We start from the raw sequence: 24,608 nt of genomic DNA on the forward strand, positions 1-24,608 counted from the left end.
TGAGGAGGAGCTTGCAGCCGTTGCTGCTTCATTTAGTATAGAGCAGCTTGCCCCCCGCATTCTAGACAGCGCAGAGACGCTCCCCACAGCATTGCCAGCCGCCGAGGAGCCTGTCACCGAGGCCGCGGAGGAGCCCGTACTAGCAGTGCCAGATACCGAGGAACATGCTACCATTGCCAAGCCATCCAGCATGGAGGAGCTTCCCACTGGCGCTCCGGGTATGGAAGGGTTTCCCGTCCTTGCAGCATCCAGACCAGAAGAGCTTAACGCTGCTGCAGTTTCCAGCACAAAGGAGCATGCTGCGTCCCCACAAGAGATGGAAGAGCTGGCCATGGCCTTGCCATTCAGCATGGAGGAGCTTGCGGCTGCATCACCTGGGCTGGAGGAGCCTGTTGCCTCTGGCCAGGCACCCAGAGCATCGTGTGCCTCAGAGCACAGCACACAGATGCTTCCTGCAGCTGCGTTGGGAATGGAAGACCCCCCTCCTCTCTTACACCTCCTAGCAAAAGAACTGTCTTCTACAGCATCTGGAGTGAAAGCGTTGGCTACCACAGTGACGGACACAGAAGGGCCTCCTATCACAGTTCTTGTGGCGGAAGGGGCTCCTGCTGTAACAGATGGATTAGTTCCAGATAATGAGGTATTTGTTACTCAGTTACTTACACAGGGTGTGTCAGACAGGAAATCCCTTCGTTTGTGGGGGTGGGGAGAAGAAGTCCTGACTCCTACCTAGCTGACAGTTTGCTCACACTTTTTGTGGGGTACAAACTGCACTGATTGTCCCCTCTGTCATATCAGTTTTCTGTATTGTAAACCTTGAGGTAGGTCTTTTCCCAATTAAAAAGAGTTCAATTTTGTAGGCCAATGCTTTGGGGGTGGGAAATATGTATTTTTTGCAAGCATGGGAGGTAAACTATGACAATTGTTAGATTATGAAAATTCTTTCCCTAAACTTTTCAAGTGGCTTACTTATTCAAATACATTATGCTTACTCAAAAGTAAATTAGAGATTGCTACGGGAAGATTTTTCTTGCTGGAGTTAGATGCACCATTTCAAATACAAAATTCTGTTACTAAAGAGAATTTGTAAAGCAAATGGAGTGAAAACAATGCATACATGCTATACAATAGGCACTCATTTAAGGTTTTCTTAAATGAGAAAGAGGGGCAAAGAGGTTCTGAAATATCAGGAGAAAAATAAGTGTAATTCTTTTCAGTATTTTACTAACAACATTTGTATTAAGAAAATTTTAAAAGTGCTATAAAGAGTATCAGGTTTTTTTTAATGCATGGTATTCCCATATCTGAACCCTAATTGATCAGCCATGTAGGTTAGAAGAAAAAGCCTTGGGAAGACATTACCAATTGCCCAGCCCGTAAACCTGATTCAGCGGCAATTCTTCATCCTTTGCACTATGCCACCCATTTAAAAACCCCACAGCCACCTCAGCATCAGAGAGCTGCTTTGAAATGGAGGGGAACCCAAGGAGAGGGCAATCAGTTTATACTGAGTTTTTGCTTCAAGTGCAGCCTTCGCTGCCAAACCAAGTTCCAGTCAGTAAATTAGGAAAAAAGAAAAGGAGTACTTGTGGCACCTTAGAGACTAACCAATTTATTTGAGCATAAGCTTTCGTGAGCTACAGCTCACTTCATCGGATGCAAACTGTGCATCCGATGAAGTGAGCTGTAGCTCACGAAAGCTTATGCTCAAATAAATTGGTTAGTCTCTAAGGTGCCACAAGTACTCCTTTTCTTTTTGCGAATACAGACTAACACGGCTATTACTCTAAATTAGGAAAGAAAGAGAGACATCAAGGTACTGACTTCATGTGGCTATTATCTGGGATTTACTGCTTCAGTTTCATTGTTGCTTCTCCATGGGGACTGTATTTTACATTAAATGTTTCTAGTTATTAACCCTTTGGAACCAGTGATGCCTGGAGCCATTGATAGGTTTAGGTTTGCATCAGGAAAATGCCCTGTAACTTGAGTATCTTAGCATTAACCAGCTGAGTTATGGCTAACGTACCAGGGGCGTGAAGCAAAAAAGTACTTCCAATGTTGCAACACGTATCCTCATACGTTCCCTTTGAAATGTTTGTTCCGAGGGAGTGCTGGCACTTCTACAGGAAATCACCAAATAATGGCTGGTTTTGTGTTCGGCAATAAAAGGGTTAAGAGGTGGAGTGAGATCACAGGATGCAGTCATCCATGATAGGAACAAAGTAGAATTTAAAGAGAGTCATTGGAAAGTGGCTCTCAAAATGAGAGGGAGGTACCTGAACAGATCCAGGGCCTTTAGTTGAGAATGTCAGTCCATGCAGTTAACCAAATACAGCTTTTCAGAAACTTCACTCATCATGTTTTTCTATGTAAAAGATAGATCCCCGTTAAATATTTGTTTCAAATTTGAGTCCCAGTGAAGCTTAATGAATTAAAACATTGGAATCTTGTGTATGCATATTGGTTTTGAAGAATAAATGTGTTAGAAGTATTTGCTCTTAATGCGGTTATGCATGTGATTGCATTTTAAATGATCCTCGTGAAATGGGCTTTGGTTTCTGGATTGTGCGTACACACCTTGCAGTTATTCATTGCTGGGTGTCAGGAGCTGTGCATTTGGATCCTGGAAAAAATGTTTTAAAGCTTCTAGTTAAAAAAAAGGCCAGTTTTATATTAAAGGCTTAGGTCAGAGTACACTGGAAGAGGCACAGTGCTCCAGTCAAATGTTTGCATGCCTGACTTATCAGTCTGATCCTTTCATGTAAGGCAGCCAGCTCCATATAAGAGCAGTAACAGAAGTGTTTGGAGAATTAGCTATTTCATGTCACCATCACTTCTTATAACCATAGAATAATTCTGCACGAGCGTATAGCTCTGGACTCTGTCTTCCAGCACTCCTGAGTTAATATTCCTGGCATAGTCCCACGATGTAGACAAGCTGCTGAACTTCAGTTGGGGAGGAAAAGATTTTTCTTTGAAAATGTGGCAAAGCAACAGAAGGCAGGCTGTCTCTACAGGCAGCATGTCACTGATTTTCTTCCCTTCGGAGATAAAGCAATTGTCTGATACCAGAGACCTTTTCCAAACCTTCCTCGAGTGCTTGCTTCTCAGGAGTTTTTGACACAAGTCTATCTGAAATGGAATGTTTAGACTTTGTCAATATCCATATCCTTGGGTACATGGTGGTTTTTTTCAAGCATACTTGAAAAAGAAAGAGAGGTTGTCTGCATTTATCTCCTGTTCCCTTCTGAGGGAGACGGTTGTGAGTACAGAGAAAGCACTATAATCTTTCCTGTTCTTCTACTTGTCAGCGTTTGACCTATGATCTGTTCTAGCTAGCAGCCCAAGGCCCTGTTTGAACAATGTATCCATCCCTGTTTTGGATTGTATTATTCATTATGTTGAAGCAGAGCTGGTTCTACCTCTCGGATTTTGCTCAGAATTTGCCTTTCATGTTCCAGCGTTTCCTGCACAGTGTGGCCTTGGTTGGCTGCCTTGTCTCATTGAGACTGAATGACACTATTGTGGAGGAAAGGAAATGAATACAGACTGCTAGGGTCTGCCTTATCAGCTAATAACAGGAGATTTGAGTCTTTGATAAGGGCACTTATCTCCTTGAAAAACGGGATTTTCCCTGCTGTTCTTCCTCCCAACGGCAAGGTTCCTTCCTTCATTTCCAAAACCCCTTTTTTGGTTGGAATGCTTTCCCCACAGGACTTGCAGACTAGGATTCTGCCAAATACGTGGGATGATCTCAGATAAACAGCTAACACATTAATCGTCCATTGCCTTTCTCTTGTTCCCTTGGTCTTTACAAATACAGTATGTTTCCCAGTGTCTAAAGTTTTGATCGTTTGACAAAACTCATATAGTGTAGAGCCCATCCCAATTCAACGCTGCCATGATAAGATTTGCTTTGATTTCTGTTATTGAGCATCTGACTGGGTCTTGGTATAAGTCACATAAGTGACTGGGTCTTGGCTATCTAGGTGGGGCTTCTCCATGGGATTTACAGATTTAACAGACTATGTGCCTGTGTCTGAGACATAATCTATGCCTGAGACCAGTAGATACTGGAAGTGCTCGTCACTGGAGACTTTTAAGAGCAGGTTAGACAAACACCTGTCAGGGATGGTCTAGATCAGGGGTCTCAAACATGCGGCCCGCAAGGTTATTTTCTGCAGCCCATCAGTTCCCCGCGGCCACCCCAGCATTTACCTAGAGCGGCTCTGGCCCAGTGCGCACCGGGGGCAGGGCAGGCTCCCTCCCTGCCTGCCTGCCCTGCCCCCGCGCCGTCCCGGCTGCTTCCCGGAGCGGTGCAGGGGCAGGGCAGGCAGGCAGGGCCCCTGCCCTGTCTCCGGTGCGCGGGGGGCTGGACCCACCCCCCAAATCGTTCCTGCAGCCGAACCCCCTGCCCTGAGCCCCCTGCCACACCCCGCACTCCTCATGCACCCCCTGGAGGTAGGGAGGGGGTGGAGTTGGGGTGGGGATTTCAGGGAAGGGGTTGGAATGGGGGAAGGGATGGGAAGAGGCGGGGCAGGGCCTCCCGGAAGGGGTGGGGCTGGGGCAGCGGGGGTGTGGGTGGTCAGTGGTGCGGCCCTCGGGCCAATGTACTAGTCCTCATGTGGCCCTCGTGGTCATTTGAGTTTGAGACCCCTGGTCTAGATAATACTTAGTCCTGCCATGAGTGCAGGGGACTGGACTAGACGGCCTCTCGAGGTCCCTTCCAGTCCTATGATTCTGTGATTATACTGGATATGGGCAGATGAAAGATTTAAACAAACTAACAAACAAACCTCCTTTAAAAAAAAATAAATAACTGCACCAGAAGAAGCGAAAGGAAAATGTTCTGCTTGCTCTCTGGAGAAGGTTGGGAACTGTAGTCTAAAGTGTATCCGTTAGCAGATGAGGCGGTGCTGCGTAAGGGAACTGAAGGTTATAAATCAATTCCCCCTTCTTGTTCAGATGTTTCAGAAGGAGCAAGTGGATCCCATTCAGGTAAAACTGCAACAAGTAAACGGACTGGGTCAGGGACTCATCCAGAGTGCAGGAAAAAATTGCGACGTACAGGGATTGGAACATGACATGGAGGAGATCAACGCCCGCTGGAACACTCTCAACAAAAAGGTAAGCACCGCTGGAGAGATGAGCCTTCGTTGCTTGATGCAGTAAGCCATTGTCTTGGCTCAGGTGAGCCAGCTGACATAAAGGGAACAGCATCTGGAGTTGAAGCAGAGCCGTTGATTCTGTAACAGTGCCAAAGACCGTGAGCAGTTGCTCTGTTGTCACCTAGTGTAACTTGAGGACGCTGCACCTCTAGTGATGTGTGTGTATGTACAATGCAGGTGGCACAGAGAATCACACAGCTACAAGAGGCCCTGTTGCATTGTGGGAAGTTTCAGGACGCTTTGGAGCCATTGTTGAGCTGGTTGGTAGACACAGAGGAGCTCATCTCCAATCAGAAGCCTCCCTCTGCTGAATACAAAGTGGTGAAAGCTCAGATCCAAGAGCAGAAGGTAAGTGACCTGGAGATAGTGAACGCCAAACCATATCCAGGAGGGAAGGATGTAGAGGCCACGAGCACGGTACGCTGCTCGTAGCCGAACAAGTGTGTCTGCTCCATCATTTTAAAAATAGAAATGGTAACTGTGATTTCATGTAATTCTGCTAGTTTATGGCAGCCATTCTGCAGCTGTGGCTTTCTCATGTTCTACCATTATACTGTATGGGTTCTGGTCTTGTTCCCCATGCCTGCCATCTTAACAGGCTAATAATGAGAGTTGTATAAAGGACAGGCAGATTGGCTCTCTAGCTCCAGTAGTATTTTGCTGTCATACTGTTGTTAGGGGGCTTATTCCTTCACCCACTTACTTCCCTGGTCCTTCTCGCATGAACAGAGAGCAACAATACCCAAAGTCCAAAGGTGCAAACAATTCGATGTTTATTGGGGTGAACTTCCAGCAAGCATGATTCCAGTTTCCTTCCTTAGTATCCTCCTTCCCAGCTCTGACACCACAGAGCCTTACACCTGTGTCCCTGTTCCCATTTTCCCCTTTAGCAAAACATGGTTCCAATTTCCTTACCCCCATTCTCTGTTCCCATCTCCCACACACACACGCCCACCCCCTCCCATCCACGCCCACTCACTTCCTCATTGACTACAGATTATATAGTAAAACTTGAGTTCTGCTTAGCTATACCTTAACCAATCATTTTCCTGAAATTTAACTAACCAATCCTAACATATTGTAACATGATTATGTAACCAATTATATCCCACCACCTTAATTAGTTTACACCCAGGAAAATTAATTATACAGCAGACAGGAACAATCACAGAACCAGACAGAGATTATACAGACAAACAATAGCAAAGTGGGAACTATAATGACAAAACAATACAGAAGTGAGGATTTCACATCCCAGTATTGATAAGTGAGTTCTTGTCAGACAGGATGCTGTTTCCTTTTACATTTTCTAGGCACTTCCCTTTCTCTGGAGGTGATAGGCATTATCAGGACAGGATTGTATTCCTAACAGCCCAATAGCACCTTCTTTCAATGTGACTAGTTTGGAATGTGAGGAGGTGACCGGTCGCTTCCTAGCTTATGGCTGCCTCTGCTGCTTAGCCAAAGGCCTTAGCCTAAGAACAGGGCCTCAGACTGTCATAGTAAGAGAAGGCCCTTACACCAGCAGACAGTGATTTTGATTCTTTCTTTTATACCTCTAGAACTAGCAAAGTGATAAGAATACACCTAAATTCTTAAAGTACAGGCCTTTGCAGACAGGCCTGAATATCTATATCCTAACAACTGTCTTGAAATTAGCTGCCTGTTTCTTTTTCTTCAACAACAGCACATTTGTTTTTGCTCATGCTGACAACTATTTTATATCCGGATCAAATAGATTTTGTAGTGTATGGTTTCGGTTTTGGAATTTGAACAAAATAAAAAAACAGAGAAGAGGGTTGGCCAAACACAAATTGGTCTTTAGGTAGGGTGACCGGCTGCAGTCCCGATTTTGGGGGCTTTGTCTTATATAGGCGCCTATTACCCCCCATCCCTTGTCCCGATTTTTCACACTTGCTAGCTGGTCACCCTATCTTTAGGTAACACATACAGGTTATGAATAAGACTTGTTAACGTATGGAACGTTCATAAATGTTAATAATGGTAAAACAAAGTTTAAAAAACCACAAAACTTCATCACATACAGTGAGGTTTTTTTTAATAGGAGATTCGAGCAAACGTTAAAACATAACGTTTGCAGTTTGGGGAGCAAGTTTCAAGTTCCTCTGTTGAATCAAGTGTGTTGGATTTGTTGGAGGCATTTTTATGGTCTTTTGAGTTTGGGAGGGCAAAAAAATCTTGTTGTTTTTGCTCAGCTGGGTTTGGATGCAGCCCAGTGTTTATTAATAGTTTTCAGACAGAATTAGAGGGTTGGTGTGTTTGGAGGCAGAAGTAGCTCTGCTGACTCAATTTGGTAACTTTTATCCCTCTTTGTTTTAATGTTTATGTAAAAGCTGCTCCAGCGTCTCTTGGATGATCGCAAGGCCACTGTCGAGATGATTCAGGCAGAGGGCGGAAGGATAGCGCAGTCGGCCGAGCCAACGGACCGAGAGAAGATTGTTTGCCAGCTGGAGAGTCTTGAAAATAGATGGGCAGGACTGCTTGGCAAGGCAGCAGCCAGGTAAGGAAGAGAAGTGGGAAAGAAGTGACTTCATTTTGTCTCAGCTTTGAAAGCGGAGAAATTCCTCTGTGCCCAGCATGAAACATGTTCTTTCCACCAATGTATCTGGTAGAATAGGCTGCCTGTTTAAGGGTGGAGGACAAGCATGAAACATATTGTCGCTGGAAAGCTTCTGAATTTCTTTTCTGCTCTAGACTAGATGATCACAGTGGTCCCTTCCAGCCTTAGAATCTGTATTTTGCTCGGTTATCCTACTTCATTGTAAAGTCATGTAAAAGGCCCAGAGTTTGCCTTAAACTGCTTATCAGTCTGGCAATGATCTGTTTCCTCGTCTTATTGACGCATTGGCAAAGTGTAGTGGCAATTTCTCCCATGTCCATTAATGATCAGTGTTTTGGAGTTGTTTACAGAGCTCACTGTCCTGGGTACTTTAGACTAAGACCAGTTTATTATTATTTGTTTGTATTACACTCTACACTTACAAGCTGCTTTCTGACTGATGGAAGCATTTGTGCATGTGTTTTTAAACTGTTTTCAGTGTGCGTTGGTTGGCCATCCAGCAGTCAGCTAATCAGATCTTTAGAATAGTTCTTGCTAGTATAGCACTTTGGGTTTGCAGCCAGTGTTAATCCACTGGACGCTGTTGTGGGCTGTTTGTAATCATCAGATAGCAACGCTTGGGAAGTTCAGTGAGATTCCTTTACGGGACTATCCTGGAAACAGCAAGTGTCAACCAGAAAACACGCCAAACTAAAATGTGTGTTGGGAGGGTGAAACAGATGGCACGGTTTTATAGTGCTGTGGAGATGCTTAAATGAAATTAATTCTCTTTGCGGTGCGGGTTTATTTTTATTCCTCCTAGTTTGACTTTCAGCTCCAGAGAACTGTGTGCACCTTTCTGCTGCACAAATTTCATTTACAAGATGCAGTTTGCTGCATGGTCTAGTTAGTATAATGATGTGTCGAGCCACCCATAAGGGCCAACCTCAGTTTACAGTATTTGAAATTCCAGCTGAATCAATAGGCCGCGGTCTCAAGGACTGTCAATCTGGAACCTTTCACCAGCACCTTACAAGCCTGACATTCAAGGATTCTAGGAATACCCCTTGTCATTTCGGGAGATTTCTATGACAGTGCTGTTGATGGCAGAAAATCTAATCGTGTAGAACGGAAGCCTTTTTTATTGACTTCAGTGGGAGTTGTCTTGGCCCCTTACACAACATCAGTGAAAAGGGCCTTGTTCTGCAGTTGCTAGGGAACGTGTGTGTTTCCATTTCCGGTTTGTCTGACAAGATGTTACACCTGGACTGAAGAGAGGTGTTTCTCTTCCTTGCACTCAGACCTCTAGTCACTGCAGCATGTTAAAAGCTTCATAGTGCAATAAAATCTTTATAGTTAAGGTGACCACTCAAACATTAAGTTGCTTAACTTTCCTGATTTTTTTTTAACAAAAGACCTAACGCCTAATTAGCAGCTTTGTGGTTATCTTGATGTAGGCAAAAACAACTGGAGGATATCCTGGTTCTGGCTAAACAATTCCATGAGACCACTGAGCCTATTTCAGACTGGCTATCTTTGACGGAGAAGAAACTGTCAAATTCTGAGCCCATTGGTACTCAGACAGCTAAAATCCAGCAGCAGATCACCCGTCACAAGGTAGGAAATGGTCCCCAAGCAAACACAAAACTGTCGATGGAAGACGCCGGCCATTGTTACACATAGATGTGCAGAAAGCTGTCTGCATGGTGGTGGGGGCAGCTGTTACAGGCTTTTGAAATAGAGAACGTGAGAAATCACAACATGGGTGGCCCATTGTTTGCTTCTGGCCATAATGTAACTATGTAACTGTTGTGTCTTTTACTCTTTGCAACAAACTTAAACCTTTTATTTGTTATAGTTTGTGCCCTTCTTGGTGGGTTTTGTCTTTACTTTGTTTGATCATGAATTAAATTCATTCTTTTAGTTTTTTTCCCCCATTTTATTCCATTTTCAATCATTTGTTTCTGTTGTCCATTTTGTCACCCTGGATTTTCAGGCACTAGAGGAAGACATAGAGAGTCGCGCGGCTGACGTGAATCAGGCAGTCAGTCTTGGGCAGTCTCTCACCTCCCTGAGTTGCGTAGCTGAACAGGGCTTGCTGGCAGAGAAGCTAGACTCGCTGCAGGCCCGGTACAGCGAGATTCAAGATCGGTGCTGCCGGAAGGCAGCCCTGCTTGATCAGGCGTTGTCCAACGCTAGGCTCTTTGGGGAGGATGAGGTGGAAGTGCTCAACTGGCTGGCCGAGGTTGAGGACAAGCTCAGCTTGGTATTCGTAAAGGATTATAAACGGGACGTCCTGCAAAAGCAGCATGCCGACCAGCTGGTATTGCCATTTTCCATTTTTTCATATTTATTTGTTTGTTTGTTTATTTATTTAGCTATAGAGCAACTGTTTTGATCCATTTTTGTTTCTGTTTGACTCTAATTTTAACCAACATCAAAACAAGCCTCTCTTTTCTCAGGTTGGAGAAAATAAACTTATTTCATTTATTAAAAACAACTCTCCTCCCCTCAAAACCCTCCTACCCACCCCCTCCCCCCCAAAAAATAAAAAAGGTGTCCTGGTGTCCCATAGACTATAAATTATTCAGACGTTTTGCATCCAACTCCTGGGCTAAGTAAACGAGACCTGCCAGGACTTTTCTGTAGAGCTTCCAGTCTTTCTCCCTGCGATAAGTGAATTTAAAGAGCATGGGAATGTGCCATAGTCCAGCATTGAACACCTCTTCTGAGAGGCAAGGTCTGTTTCCGTTCATTCGTAGGCTCTGTAGTGTAGACATAGGCCATATCAGCATAACCCTCCAGTATAGATGCAGCATATGCTGACAGGGTTTTGTCTGCCAGCGTAGGAACACCATCTCCCCGAATTACATTACCATGCTGACAGAAGCACTCGTCTGTTGGCATAGCTGCGTCTACACTAGGGGGTTTGTCAGGCATAGCTATGTTGCGGGGGGGTGTGGTTTTTTTCCCAGACTCCTGGCCAACATACCTAGGCCAGGTTAAGTTTTTAAGCATACACCAGTCTTTGCACAGTAAATTTAGTCTTTGGTTAATTTCTAATACAAGAGAGGATGCTTCATTAATACAGATCCAAAGGCGGAGGATGGTAAAGAACTGTGCTTTGCCCTGAGTTACAAGACCTTAAGCCTGTCAGGGAAGTGTAGTGGTGGGGGAGCAGGAAGGACATGCAACCTACCTGGTTCTGATCCATGGGGAATACAGAGAAAGAGAAAGTTATGCTTTCCCTGGGGTCCGTCTCCTCTCTCTCCTGCACTCGGTCACCTGCGCAGCTGAAGGGCCTCTTCTTGGAGAGGGTAACTGCCGTTGGTTCTTTCCATTCAGGCCCTGAACGAGGAGATTGTGAACAGAAAGAAGAATGTGGACCAAGCCATTAAAAACGGGCAAGCACTTCTGAAACAAACCACAGGTACTGGAAGAGATGAACAGACTGCAACGCCTGGTCTGATAAAGGCACTTCCCCGCAGCCAAGCTTTGGCCTAGCTGAGAAGCCTGGTTGTTCTTGATTGCAATAATTGGTTCAGAGTAGGCTGTTGATGTTGGCTTCTTTTAAGACGCTGCCGAGCCGGATGGTGTTCCACACACATTCATTCTGTGTGGTAGGCCATAAGTTAGTATTTAATATGTTTGTTATGGTGGTGCCTAAGGGTCAACCCACTGTGCTAGGCACTGAACAAACACAGAGCAGTAGACGTGCCCTCCCCTTGAACACGCCGACGGCTGTCGAGCAGAAGTTCCCAAATAGAGTTCTGGGTGGTTCACCTTTTGGTGATCTCCACAGACCTGGCTTGCAACCCAGCACAGGCTCTACGCCTTCTTTCCAGCTGCTAAATCACATTAAAAGAGGCTAAAAATACACCAAGCATTTTCCTAATATTACTTTCTAAGTAAGCCATTGCTGCAGTTGCCATGTGGATGTCATCCGTTCGTGAGTGGGAGGAGAGGTGGTGCTTAAGGCACTCTGTTTGCCAAGAGGTAGTCTGCATTATGAACAAATGTTCTAGAAAAGTTGATATAACAAAAAACCAGCTCCTCTGTTTCCTGTCCTCTCAGAAATGACTCCCTCTTTCTCAGAGGTGTCACGCATTAGTCAAGAACAAAGTACTGGTAAGGTCAGGGTTTTATTGGAACCGCAAGCAAAAAAGACTTCGTTGCAGGTTTCATTTCAATGGTGGGAAGAAGGAGGAATTTTCCCTGGCTGGAAGGAAAATATCAGTTGCAAAATTAGCTCCATGGTTGTGAAAACGGCTTCTTGCTTACATTGACTTGACGAAAAGGGACTCTGAAAGTAGCCATTTAAATCAGAAAGCAGGAAAACAGGCTACTTTAAAAGAAAACCAACCTGGGACATGCATAACTAACTGTGTCCCCATCTCTCAGGGGAAGAGGTGTTGCTAATCCAGGAGAAGCTGGATGGCATCAAGACTCGTTACTCGGACATCACAGCCACTAGCTCTAAGGCTCTCAGGACGTTGGAGCAGGCTCGGCAGCTGGCCACCAAGTTCCAGTCCACGCATGAGGAACTGACCAGCTGGATGAGTGAGGTGGAGGAGGAGCTGATGTCCAGTGGGGGGCAGTCGCCTGTTGGAGAGCAGATTCCCCAATTCCAGCAAAGGCAGAAGGTCAGAACTTTTGAAATACTGAGCTCAATGTCAAAAGCTGGGAATGCACCAGAGCCAGAGAGCTGTGGGAGCTTGTGCACTGCATTGAGAATGCACTGCAGAGGTGGTGCCTCATTGGCTTCTTCAAGCGACATATTGTTGCTGCTATTCTCTTTGAGAGAGGATTTGCTCTTAAGAGCGCAACGCCTAGAAGCAGGGGGTAACGGAAGGGAAAATATCTGTTCGGTCCGTGACGAGGGCTCGTCGGCACTACGGGAATACAAATAATAGCAACAATGTTTCGCTTTAAGAAGCCAATGAGGCACCATCCTTTTCCGGCTTATGGGAGGCTGCAACTCAGAAATCTTAAAGATCAGTTAATACATTAAAAATATCTTAACAAAGCAGAAGGTAACAGGCTGCCTGTAATCTCCTCACTTCTAGCCTCTCTATCACCCACATCAGGACACGCCCCCCCATAGAAAATACAGCTGTCAAGTTCATCTTCCCTGCCCTCACTTTGACCCCATTGCTCTCCCTTTGAATCCTTCTGATTGACTGATTCCCCAGTGTTCACCCCATCAAATTCAAGCTACAAGTCCTTGCCTTCAGTGCCCTTCGCAGCTGCCCCTCCCTGCTCATCCACGCTTGTCTCTTATCGTGTTGTCCCTGCCAGTTTCCCCCAAGGATGCCAGCCTTTCGCTGAAAACGCCCTTTCAAATTACTTGGACCCATCAAGACGTGCACCTAGCTATTGCATGTATCTGCCTTCTTACGAATGCTGCCTTATCCTCCTTTCCCCCTGTGGGTTCAAACAGCACCTGGCAAACGGGCAGTTCTGCTAAACAATAACCTGGTGAACAGCTCCACTGGGGATCTTGTACCGGTGAAAAGAATGAAGGGAACTTGGCCACAAGACCATTACGATTCAAATGTAGGAACAGCCTCTTGCCAACTATGTATCGGGGATGTTAACTGAGATGTACTGTATATGCTCTCGCTCTGTGTCTTCCTCAGGAGCTTAAGAAGGAGGTTATGGAGCACAGGCTTGTTCTGGATACTGTGAATGAGGTGAGCCGCGCCCTCTTGGGACTGGTGCCTTGGCGAGCCCGTGAAGGGCTGGACAAACTCGTGTCAGATACCAACGAGCAGTACAAGATGGTCAGTGACACTGTCCGGCAGAGAGTGGAAGAGATTGATGCTGCTATACAAAGGTCACAACAGGTAACCTTATAGTCTCTTGTGGCTCACTCAGGAGGGGGTTTGGCGGGGCTGCATGCCAGCTGATTCACCACGGCTTCCCTCTAAGTAGCAGCGTAACTTGAGCTATAGACGTGAGAATTGCATGATGGGGAAGCACCAGCTAATGCTGAGAAATGAACAGATTTGGGAGTTTGTGTGGTAGAACTGGCGACAGAGTCTAGCTGGTTTCTGAACAGGCTGCCTTCATAATGGTTTTGGTGATAGTTCGGTGACTCTTAGAGAAGTTCTGTTTTAACTTAATGCTCCTGGCTTTTGGGTTGCGGCACGAGTGGATTGTGTCTAAAACTGATGACGGGCGACTCTCAGGCCCAGAAATGTAATCCATAATTCTGACAGCCCGGGGATTTATTCCAGAATAAGAATCTTTCTAACACCTTATTCTTTGGGGATTGAGGACAGTGAGGAGCTAAACTTTTCGCCAGTAGCTTTGCGCCCAGGTAGCACAAGCAGAACTCAGCCAGACAAACCTGCGGTGTGAAAGAGCAGTCAGAAAGGGCATTTAAGGGGCTTGCTTCATTATACTCTGTAGCGCTAAACTTGCAAGTTGCAGTGCTGCTCTGTGCTTTAAAACCTGCTAAAGAAGCCAGTACCCTCTTCCAGGCAACGATGTGTTAATTATGTCACCCGATGGCGGCTATTCGTCAAACACCCAGCGTGTAATGGACTATGCTGACCAACATTTTGGACTATGGTTAGCGAAGTCTGCTTTAAATCCCATGAGTATTCAGATATGTGTCTGTTTAGCTCTTTCCACTGCTGGCCTGTTTCGTAGGAGTCCTGCGGATAAAACCCAGGGCTGTTTTTATTTCTCTTGCAGAAGGGGGTACTGTCTCTAAATGTTTGCTAAAAGAGGGGGAAATGTAGCTTGTGTTTCACTTTCACTGTGTAAAAAAGTGTGTGTTCTCTGCTGGGGTCTCCACAGAGCAAAAGCAGATAGCTGTTGAAAGGGATGGCGTCCCTTTAGGACAGCTGTCTGCTGCTGCATAGGTAGGTTTGGAAGGATTCGGTTTTTATTGGTAAATGTCAGAAAACTTCCATTTCACCCTGCGCACAAACTGGTGAAGAATATTTCCATCCATGAGCATCAAAATTTAAGATAAGCAAAGGAAGAAAAAATCTGCTTAGGAATTTATCAGAGGCAGATTTAAGGCTGTTTACTTTGTCTGTATTTGATGTTGACAGTTTGTGTTTTAAGTTTTAAATCTTTCACTTTATGCATCTCAACTTCCACGGGTCATTACGTAATTATTGCATGACCCTTTCGCCATAATTGCTTAAAAATAAACATAGATGTTATCCCTCAAAATTATTAAAAAAATGAATTCTGCTAAGCCTCGTCCTAGGCATCTCTCTGTGGAAGCGTTACCTCAGGATTGTTGAGCAATTATTGCCACATTACTCAGAGTAGAACTGCAATTGTTTTCAATTTTGGGGGGGAAGCTTTTTAAAAAAAACGACAACAACCTGGTAATTTTCCTCAAATCAAATGTGGGAATAAGACCTACTGGTGTGTGTTGGCGTTAAGGTTATGTTGTTTTTCCATGTCTTTCTTTGTACGTATGTGACTGCATCTCATTGTTTGGCTGTCTCTTCCTTGGGGTTGCTTTGTCCAGCATCAGGCCTGCTCGGTCTGTGCCTGTTACCTTTGCACATGGCTGTGCATTTCTCTTTTTCCAGTTGTGAGTCCACCTTGCTGTTTGTAGTATGGAGAAATGTATCTATGAGACCACTGTCCTTGCTTCAGAGGATGTCTCTCTCTCTGTGTGTGTTGCTGTTGCTGTCGTGTTGGTTTGTGCATCTGTGTAAATGCTGTCCTTGCTCTGTGTGTGTCGCTAACTTGTTGCGCTCGGTCTCCTCTCCCTATCCGCTAGTATGAGCAAGCTGCTGATGCAGAATTAGCCTGGGTTGCTGAGACCAAACGGAAATTGATGGCACTTGGTCCAATTCGTCTGGAGCAAGACCAGACAACAGCCCAGCTGCAGGTCCAAAAGGTACGTGCAATATGCCTGCACTACTTTTGCTTGTTGGGTGAAAGGATGGGCAAGACCTTACTCATTGTCTGCAGCAGCGGGGAGAAGAAAATTGCTCCTTGAATAGAGGTGGTGAGTGAAATGGAACAGCTAATTGGTATGTCAGGGTGATATTAATTCATTTGCCTGGAGTAGGGCAAATCATTGATCATGTAGGAGAGGAAGTTGGTAATTTATTAGCTAGGATTGAGCTGGGGGTGGCTGTGATGAGCTAGAGTAGGACAGGTGAAGCTCAGTCATGGGGGTGAGTCATTTGGGTGAAGGGATGGAGAGTTTATTGGTTAGGGTACAAGCACGATCTTTCTCTAGGGAGGCACGTTAGTTTTATAGAGCTGAGAATGGACCTATCCAGAGAATAGCAATTCAGCTGGGTTTTTAAGTAATAGAGACACTGAGGTGGTCAGTTAAGAATGATCCCTCCAGGACAAGATATACCTGAATTTTCGAGATACCACAAGACCTGCAGGTTTAAAATGTGGCTGAATTAGACAGACAAACAACTCTTCATATAAAGGTATCTAGCCCTCTAACTGCAGGCCTGCCAGCACTCCAGCTCCACTTTAGGCTAATTTCCAGTTGTTTAGACATCCATGTTTTTAGATGTCTTAGAAGCTATGATATTCCACACATTTTCTTCACGGGTTTATTAGCTTCCCTTGTCACCCACCTTAAATCATATCTGTAATTAGTTTGTGTAGGTGTATGTAGCCCAGTTTCCATCCCCTTCCACTGTTTTGCTAGCAAACATTTTCTGACCTTAACACGGAATAGGTTTTTTTTCCTTTTGCACGTTCTCGGATCTAGCTTAGCCTCAGGGAGTGACTTTCTGTGAAACAGTGATGTTCAGAGTCCAGATGGTATTGCATTAATAGCAGTTATTACTGGAATTGATACCATGTACTGTCAATTTTACATGGTCAGTCTGGTGCCAGCTCACACCCCTGAGCTGTGAGTTCAGAGTGTTTAGACATCTTAGTAACCGCTTGGTTTTGGGTGCCCAATGTTAAAAATCATGGTTAGATCCTGGTGGCTTCTAGGCTTCTGTCAACACACAAGTCAGTTTGAGGCTTCTAGCATAGACATAACCACCTGGGCAGTCTAAGTCCGAATGTCATGAAAAACTGCAAAGTTAATGCCATTAGAGAAGAGTGAACTTCAAATAGTGAGGCTACCTGTACATGCTTTAGATCTCCGTATCACTGGCTGCTCTCTTCAGTGGAAACTCATCTTTGGTGTCCTTTTTTCCTTCCTGGTGGCCAAAATTGGGACAAAAATGTACTGGATTTTGTATCGTTGTTAAGAGCTGACCACTACAACACAATTGAGGCCAAACAAAGAGTGCAAAGGAAAAAAGACTTGATTGATAAATAAGCTAATAACAGCTGTCGCAGGTGTAGCTTGAAATAAAGAGTTTTGTATCCTTTCCCAGACTTGACAGCAAGAGAAATAGAAAGTCTCATCGGCTTTTGCAAAAAAAGGAAAGAAAAAAGAATCCGTGTTATCATAAAGAGAGGACTGTCACATGTGAAGTTAAATTGAGCTCAGCTTGGCTTTCCGCTGTTGTGGGTCTATTGTTAATCATATGGCCCTTCGGAATATAAATTATAGTTGTCCTACAGCACCTTTCATCAACAGTCTTGTCTCAAAGTGCTTTACTTGTATGAAATGTAATTCAGCCTCACAACACCCCTGTGAAGTGGATCAGTGGTCGTATCTTATGGCAGGTGGGGAAACTGAGGGACAGAGCTGGGAAAGTGACTTGCCTAGAGTCATACCCGAAAAAGTGGCAGAACTCGGAATAGTTCCCTGACTCTTCTGTCGAGTGCAAAGGTCAGCCTATTGCGATGGGTTCTGTCGCCCCCTTGGAGTTTCTGTGTAAGGTGTGAGGCGCGGCTGGGTTCATGGGCAGTAAAAATGAACTTGATGCTCCAAGTCTGAACCAGTCTCTAATTTCACTTGGCTTTTCCCAGGCTTCTGAAAGAGATGATAATTTATTAAGAGAGAAATTCCAAAACACAGTTGAGAAGAAAACGCAGTAATCTGCAGGTGAAGTCAGATTACGAGGATGTCACAGGATATTTGATTGAGTGTTTACAGTCTCTGATTTACTCGACCACCTGGTGGTCATTTTCACCAGTCATCTGGCCACTTTGGCAGAGTTTCTGAACTCCATTCCCCCCCAGTACAAGCACTGTGGGAAGACAAGAAGTTTTGTGGCTTGGAAATCATTCTGAACATTTCCTTCCTACAGGCTTTCTCCATAGACATCATTCGACACAAAGATTCTATGGATGAGCTGTTCAGCCAGCGTAATGAGATCTTTGGAACATGTGGAGAAGAACAGAAAGCTATGCTACAGGTAAATCTGTGTCTTTGATACATGTAGACCTCATGAGAGAGAGTCTTACACAGCAGAGCTCCTCCTGGCAAGTAATGGATTAAATACGGGAGGGAGAAAAGTAGAGTGCACATTTCCTGCATCTGTCTGTTTCCTTGTATCTTTCTCCTTGATTTAAAATTATTCCATCTCTAATTGTGCCAATCAGTAATACCCACAGGAGTCGTTTCCCATTTATTAACTTTTTAGTTTTGTTGCAGTGTTTATAAAGGCAAAATTGTAGGGATCTCAGATACCATTTTGGTTGGCGTTACAGTGTGCAGACGTGGGACTCCATCGTTTCCGTTCACGGCATGCAGCCGGCTCGTTTTCTCTGCCCTTGCATCTGTCACCAACTCCACACCCTCCTCCTATTCCCTCTAGGAGAAAACGGAGTCTCTTGTGGAGCAGTACGATGCTGTTAGCCAACTCAACTCCGAGCGCTACGCGTGCTTAGAGCGCGCGCAGGCCTTGGTGAGCCAGTTCTGGGAGACGTATGAAGAGCTCAACCCGTGGACTGAAGAAATACAGGCGCTTCTAGCACAGTTACCCCCTCCAGCTATTGATCATGAGCAGCTCAAACAGCAGCAAGAGGACATGAGGGTAAGGGGGAGAGGTTTTTGTTTGTATCATTTGCACCAGGTAGAACTGATTCCGCCCTCTGTATAAAATGGAGGCTTCACGGTGAAAGGGCCGATGAATAAGGCTATGATTTTGTGACGGGTATTTTAAGTCCCGGACAGGTCGTGGGCAATAACCAAACATTCACGGAAGCCAATGACCTGTCCCTGACTTATTAAAAATAACTGTGACGAAATGGAGAGAGAGAGGCGGGTACAGCACCCACTGCTGCTGCAGGGTTCCCCCCACCCACAGTGGCTGAGAGAACGGGGTCCCCCCACCGCCGGCAGCAGCTTGGAGCTGCAGGGTCACCTGTGCTGGCTGGGAGCTGCGGGGTCCACCTGCAATAGCAGCTGGTGGGGGGCACCCCCGCTGGCAGCAGCTGGGAGCTGCAGGGGTCCCCGCTGCTTGCAGTGGCTGGGGGAGTTGCAGGGAGGCTCCTCCAGCTGACAGCTCCAACTCCACTGCATTGGGGCTGAAGCGAAAACGTCACGGAGGTCTCTGGAAGTCACAGATTCTGTGAATTCCATGGCCTCCGTAACAAAACCTTAGCCTTACCCACGAGTGTAGTTTGCAGACCAGTAGGTGGCAGGCAGCTATCTAAGTGCTCCACTTTTTGAAGTTTCCACCTGTCTGTCACAATGACATCTGTAGAAATCTAATCCAGCTCAGGTGTCACACCCCTAAGAGTTTGTATTTTAAATAGAAATTTTGAATGTAAACCCAGGGGAGATGGATCGTCTTTGTATTTGTCCTCTGGGTGTAATGATGCCATAGGGTGTGTGTGCGTTCTGCTTAAAAGAACAGATGGGCAAAGAAAGAGCAGCTCTTTATCAGAATTATCACCTGGAGGGTGTGGGAATATCAGCTTCTTGGGCAGGGGGTTGAAGGTGGGGAAATACTGCTGAGGTCAGTGGGGAAGCCTTCCCGTAGCAGGCTGAACAAAGATCAAGCATGATGACTGACTACAATGGGGATTGGCACGTTAGAAATACCCAGGCACCATGTAGCTGACCCATGCTGGGCCAAGAGATGCCCAGGAAATCGATGGCGTGAAGTAAATACGCTGTGAATTTGAATACACATCTATTTTTTCCATCCTATAGCAACTAAGAGAGTCTATAGCTGAACATAAGCCTCATATTGACAAGCTGCTGAAAATTGGACCGCAGCTGAAGGAGCTCAACCCTGAGGAAGGGGCGATGGTACAGGAGAAATATTTGACCACAGAGGCCATGTATGCCAGAATCAAAGAGGAGGTGCGCCAGCGAGCTCTGGCACTAGATGAGGCTGTTTCACAATCCACTCAGGTATGTTTCTCCTTGCGCACAAAGAAGCTGCAGTTTTGTGTTCGTGTTTATCACAGCTCCCTGGGGAAGGCGGGCTCTGAAATTTACTTCTGTACCGTTGCTTACAACTAAATGCCCATTACTGTTCAGATCTGTTCTAGGAAGCCATTTGCTGGCAGGCTGGTGCGTGGTGGGTTGATCTGCATAGTGCTTGCCTGTCCAGGGGCGTCTGGGAAGGCTGGTGCTGATAGATTTGCAAAAGCTGTACAGAAAGAGATTGAATCCTGATGTAAACAGGGTAATAAATGTTTACAGACTTAATAGTGTTCCTCATTAAAAGGGCTTTTTGGCATCTGCCCATGATGGACGGGTCTGGCAAGACTGTGAGTAGCGCTTAGAGAACTGGATCTTGTTCCTGATAAGCAGGAAACTACTGTACGTATAATGAACAACTACAAGATCATTTACATAGGAGAGGTAATCATCTTCCCTCGTATATAGGCTCTGTGGAGGAGTCCTAAAAGGGAAGAACTATGTGAAAGGAAGGGCAGAGATTGTACAAATTGAAGTGAAGAAAGGATGTGAAGAACTTTTGTTGCATGCAACGGGGATTAGCGTTTGTAGCTATGTTTCACTTCAGCTAATATTTACTGTAGCAGTTTTGTCGTCACGTCTGGGTTATTTATTCCTACGTTGTTTAGTCACTTCTCTTGGTTTGCACTTGTATTAACTCCAAGTTTTTCCCCCCCACACACACTCCTTCCGTCTCATCTCTCACTCACATTGTGGAATGTGTTATCTTTGTGTGTTGCTGCCTGTTCCTGTCTTCCCCACCTGGTCCCATTTCATTGTTGTGTTGACTGCGCCCCACCATTGCAGATCTCAGAGGTAAGCCTCACCACGTTCGCCGTTCGTTTACATTCTCATTCTTTGGGCTAGATGAGTCTTAATTCATTTGATACCCAGATTCCTACTGTATTATATCTCTGTATGCGGTTCAATGGAACCTGCTAAGAACAAACTCAGACACAGGGAAATTCCATTTCGGTTGAAGAATTAAAGTCCTTAACTCTTTCGTTTTGTTGCAATGTGCAAATTGAAGTTCCACTTTGGTAGTGAGCTTCTGCTTAGAAATTCAAGTGTTCTGTAGGGAAAAAAACATTTTACTGCTATAAAAGAGATCTACGCTGAAGCATATTCTGCCTTAGCGAGAGGGACTGGTTGGTTCATCCAAGTTTGTTAGTTTTAAGACAGTCTAGTGACGATAGAGTTTGCACCTAGGACCTATTTCCTTCTTTTTCGCTGCCGTTATAATGTGAAACTCAGTGGAAACAAGAGGCTCTCCTATTGTGCGAGAGTAGCAGGTCCAGTTCCATGGGCAGACATCTAGTTAGAATAAATTTCCCTTATTGCCCTTCATTCTGTCTTGTAAATACTAGATTATCTTTAACGCTAACTTTAACAATGCCAAATCTCCTTCCTTTATCAGTAAGATCAGCCAAAGCAACAGCAGAAACCTGAAGCCAAAGCAACACAGCGTCCCATTCTCTCTTCTTTCCTATACACACATGCTTTCCACCCGGTGGTTGCAGTCGGGTTGGGAGTTGAGGTGGTTTCTATGCCAGGCTCCCCTGAGCTGAGGCCCCTGCGTCGCCAAACACATGCAGGTTACAGCTAATGTGCTGGCACATGGATCAGGACTAGCGTGACTGAGTTTTCCTATGCCCATCCTGTGGCACTGCCCTTTGGAGGGTAGGGGATGTCAATCAAACTTGAATTCTGTGGGTTTGGGTACAATAACAAGCTGCTGCTGCATTTGGTTCACTGTTTCCTGTGCCCTCTCTGTAGGCTTAGCTAACTGCAATCTGGTTAACTCCTGCAACCGCTGCAGAATGCAGTTGTTAGTGACAAAACCAGTGACAGACATCAAATTGGAGGCTGCAGGTGTAATGGGCATTCTAGGGAAGATGAATTCTCTTTAAGAAAAGAGAGCAGTTTGCATGCTCTGAACATTATGCCGCGTACATTGGAGTAATTCAGTACCGTACAGTCCTCTAACCTGCCTGATGGACTTGCCTTTGTTCAGTTCCACGATAAGATCGAGCCTATGCTGGAGACGCTGGAGAACCTTTCCTCCCGCCTGCGCATGCCGCCCGTGATCCCAGCCGAAGTTGATAAAATCAGGGAGTGCATCAGTGAAAACAAAAATTCCACCATGGAGCTGGAAAAACTGCAGCCAACCTTCGAGGCGCTGAAACGCCGTGGGGAAGAGCTGATCGGGCGATCGCAGGGGGCAGACAAGGACCTAGCAGCCAAAGGTACCACACAGAAGTGCCGGAGACATCTCACGTCTGCTCAGAGAGGCAGTTTGTTATATTTAGCGTATCTAGGATGGCAAGTTTCTCATATAATTAAAATGTATCTTGTTTATCGGGGGACTGGTATTGACAGAGCAATAAGGAGCATTTGACTGCTCAGTGATAGGTCCAAATCCAGCCCCGTTCAGAGGGAACTGCAGACTGTTACCTCGTGGCAGCTCTCAGGGGGGTCTATTCCCAGTGACTTGGTTTCAGTTCAGGCCCTGAAGGGGGGGGCGGAAATGTCCACATCACAAAATCACCAATGTGATTGGCACCTTTGTTGGCAGTCTTGGGCACAAGCTCATGGACTGAATGAGCAGAGGGAGGTGGTCAGGTGTGGGGTGGGCAAGTGGGCAGGTTTGTAACTGTTCTCTGGATAAATAAAGACTGTATTTCTGTATCTTGGTGTTTGTCACATATTCATCCCGCTTCTTTCTACATTCAGATTTCTGGCACTCTTGGCCACTTTAATTCTTATTTGAAGGTTCCCTCAGGTTAAGTTTACACGGCAAAAAGGCCCCCGCGGCACAAGTCTTGGAGACCAGGTCTTCAGGTTCAGGTTCAAGCTACGGTGCTAAATATAGCCCTGCAAACGCAGGGGGTTCGGCTGGCGCTCAGGCTCTGAAACCCACCCCCATCTTCAGCCAGCCTGAGCCTGCAAATCTCCACGGCTGTGAGTGTCCCCATCGTCCAAAGCCTGAGTCTGCAGATCTGGGCTCTGAGACTCAGTGCTGCAGGTTATGGAGGGGTTTTTTTTTTGCTGTGTAGACAAACCCGTAAACCTTTCTCATCATCACGTTTGTATGCAGATGCTTTGATTGGTAACTGGAGATTGCGGGTCAGAACAGGTGAAAAATAAAGAGTCCTGACTTGTTTTGTCCCCCCCCCCCCCCCCTCCAGAAATCCAGGATAAGCTGAATCAGATGGTGTTTTTCTGGGAAGACATCAAGGCTCAGGCAGAGGGACGTGAAAGCAAGTTCCTTGATGTCCTGGAGCTGGCAGAGAAATTCTGGTACGAAATGGCAACCCTCCTGACTACTGTCAAAGAGACGCAGGATATTGTTCACGACCTGGAGAGCCCAGGCATTGACCCATCAATCATCAAGCAGCAGGTGGAGGCGGCAGAGGTAAGGACTGTGGACATGTCATTCCACATCGGCCCTGTCTGTGCTACAGCTTGTAACCACATTTGGGTCTCAAATGCAGATACGGCCAAATGTTGTTGTACCCCAGTTTTGTGAGCACCCAACATGGTTACAAATCATGCTCTCATTTTATTTAGAAACCACGGGAGAGCCATGGTTTGGGGGCGCGGAATTTCAGGATATTGTTTCGTTTCAAGTGGAAAAAACAACAGCCTGTACCAGAGCCTGAAACGGTGCTAAAATCGTCTTAGCTGTAACTACGCTGGGGAAACGCTTGTCAAGCAAGCGTTCAGAGCTGTCCGCTGCCCTGTTTAGAGCATAATTGTTACCATGGTTCTGCTCCCAATGTGGGCTGGATCTGTCCAGATTGTGAGATGCAGAGTACATTCCAGTTAGACCTAAGGCTACTGTAGAATAAAACGATAATAGTGGATGGAAGCAACCCTCATCTCTATTTGAAATCGCGTGGTAGAGTCCGCTTTGGTTGTTTGCATAGTTGACTTTAGTTTGACTCAGGGTTTTTTTTTTTTTTTTTTTTAATATGTATACATCTCACCCCGGTTTACTTGTACGTGCCACTCCCATTTTATAACTAGTCTGACTTTGGTTTAGACATACTGGCTCTCTGACAACGCGTTTAATTCCTGGTTTCGTAAAACTCTCTGAAAACTATATAACTTGCAGATGGGGGTCACCATCTTTCCAGTTCAGACAAATGCAGATGCGGTTTTTACCTCGTTATTCCCATCTGCTTGCAAATGGTGATGGCATCCCATGCATCGGACAATGGAAGAAGTGTGGATTGGACTCAGTTACCTGAAAACACATACCTGCTTCTTAATGTGATGCTCACCTGTTGGGTTGAGGGCTCATTGATCTCAGTCTTCAACCAGAATGCAAAACATTAGCTAGCCGGTGTAATCTCCATACTCTAGCTCCCACTGCATGCACCGTCAAATGGAGTTTTGGAATAGCATTTACTAAACAAGCCTATTTTTTAATTTATCACCCTCTCTGAATTTAGACTATCAAAGAGGAAACTGATGGCGTGCATGAAGAACTGGAGTTTATTCGTGTGCTTGGAGCTGAATTAATTATGGCCTGTGGTGAAACTGAGAAACCAGAAGTGAAGAAAAGCATTGACGAGGTAGGAAAACCAGCAGCTCAGAG

The 24,608-nt window shown here is 45.5% G+C and overlaps 1 protein-coding gene across 28 annotated transcripts in view; it reads left to right on the forward strand.

The window, feature by feature from the left end:
• Window positions 1–24,608, forward strand: part of MACF1 (microtubule actin crosslinking factor 1) — a 252,980-nt gene that overhangs the window by 197,791 nt on the left and 30,581 nt on the right. For 13 of the 28 annotated variants that reach the window (XM_037881677.1, XM_043531974.1, XM_043531971.1 and 10 more), the window contains 16 exons: window positions 4,969–5,130; window positions 5,349–5,519; window positions 7,526–7,692; window positions 9,189–9,348; window positions 9,728–10,054; window positions 11,077–11,161; window positions 12,133–12,374; window positions 13,371–13,577; window positions 15,488–15,607; window positions 17,898–18,005; window positions 18,408–18,626; window positions 19,751–19,954; window positions 20,813–20,821; window positions 22,020–22,251; window positions 23,194–23,420; window positions 24,463–24,585. In XM_037881677.1, the coding sequence (XP_037737605.1) occupies window positions 4,969–5,130; window positions 5,349–5,519; window positions 7,526–7,692; window positions 9,189–9,348; window positions 9,728–10,054; window positions 11,077–11,161; window positions 12,133–12,374; window positions 13,371–13,577; window positions 15,488–15,607; window positions 17,898–18,005; window positions 18,408–18,626; window positions 19,751–19,954; window positions 20,813–20,821; window positions 22,020–22,251; window positions 23,194–23,420; window positions 24,463–24,585 (2,763 nt within the window). The remainder of the gene's footprint in view (window positions 1–4,968; window positions 5,131–5,348; window positions 5,520–7,525; window positions 7,693–9,188; window positions 9,349–9,727; window positions 10,055–11,076; window positions 11,162–12,132; window positions 12,375–13,370; window positions 13,578–15,487; window positions 15,608–17,897; window positions 18,006–18,407; window positions 18,627–19,750; window positions 19,955–20,812; window positions 20,822–22,019; window positions 22,252–23,193; window positions 23,421–24,462; window positions 24,586–24,608) is intronic. The other 15 variants (XM_037881687.1, XM_037881688.1, XM_043531978.1 and 12 more) reach the window with 5 other exon arrangements.

This window comes from Chelonia mydas, chromosome 19 (assembly GCF_015237465.2).
Source record: "Chelonia mydas isolate rCheMyd1 chromosome 19, rCheMyd1.pri.v2, whole genome shotgun sequence".
In the NCBI taxonomy this organism is placed as follows: domain Eukaryota; kingdom Metazoa; phylum Chordata; order Testudines; family Cheloniidae; genus Chelonia; species Chelonia mydas.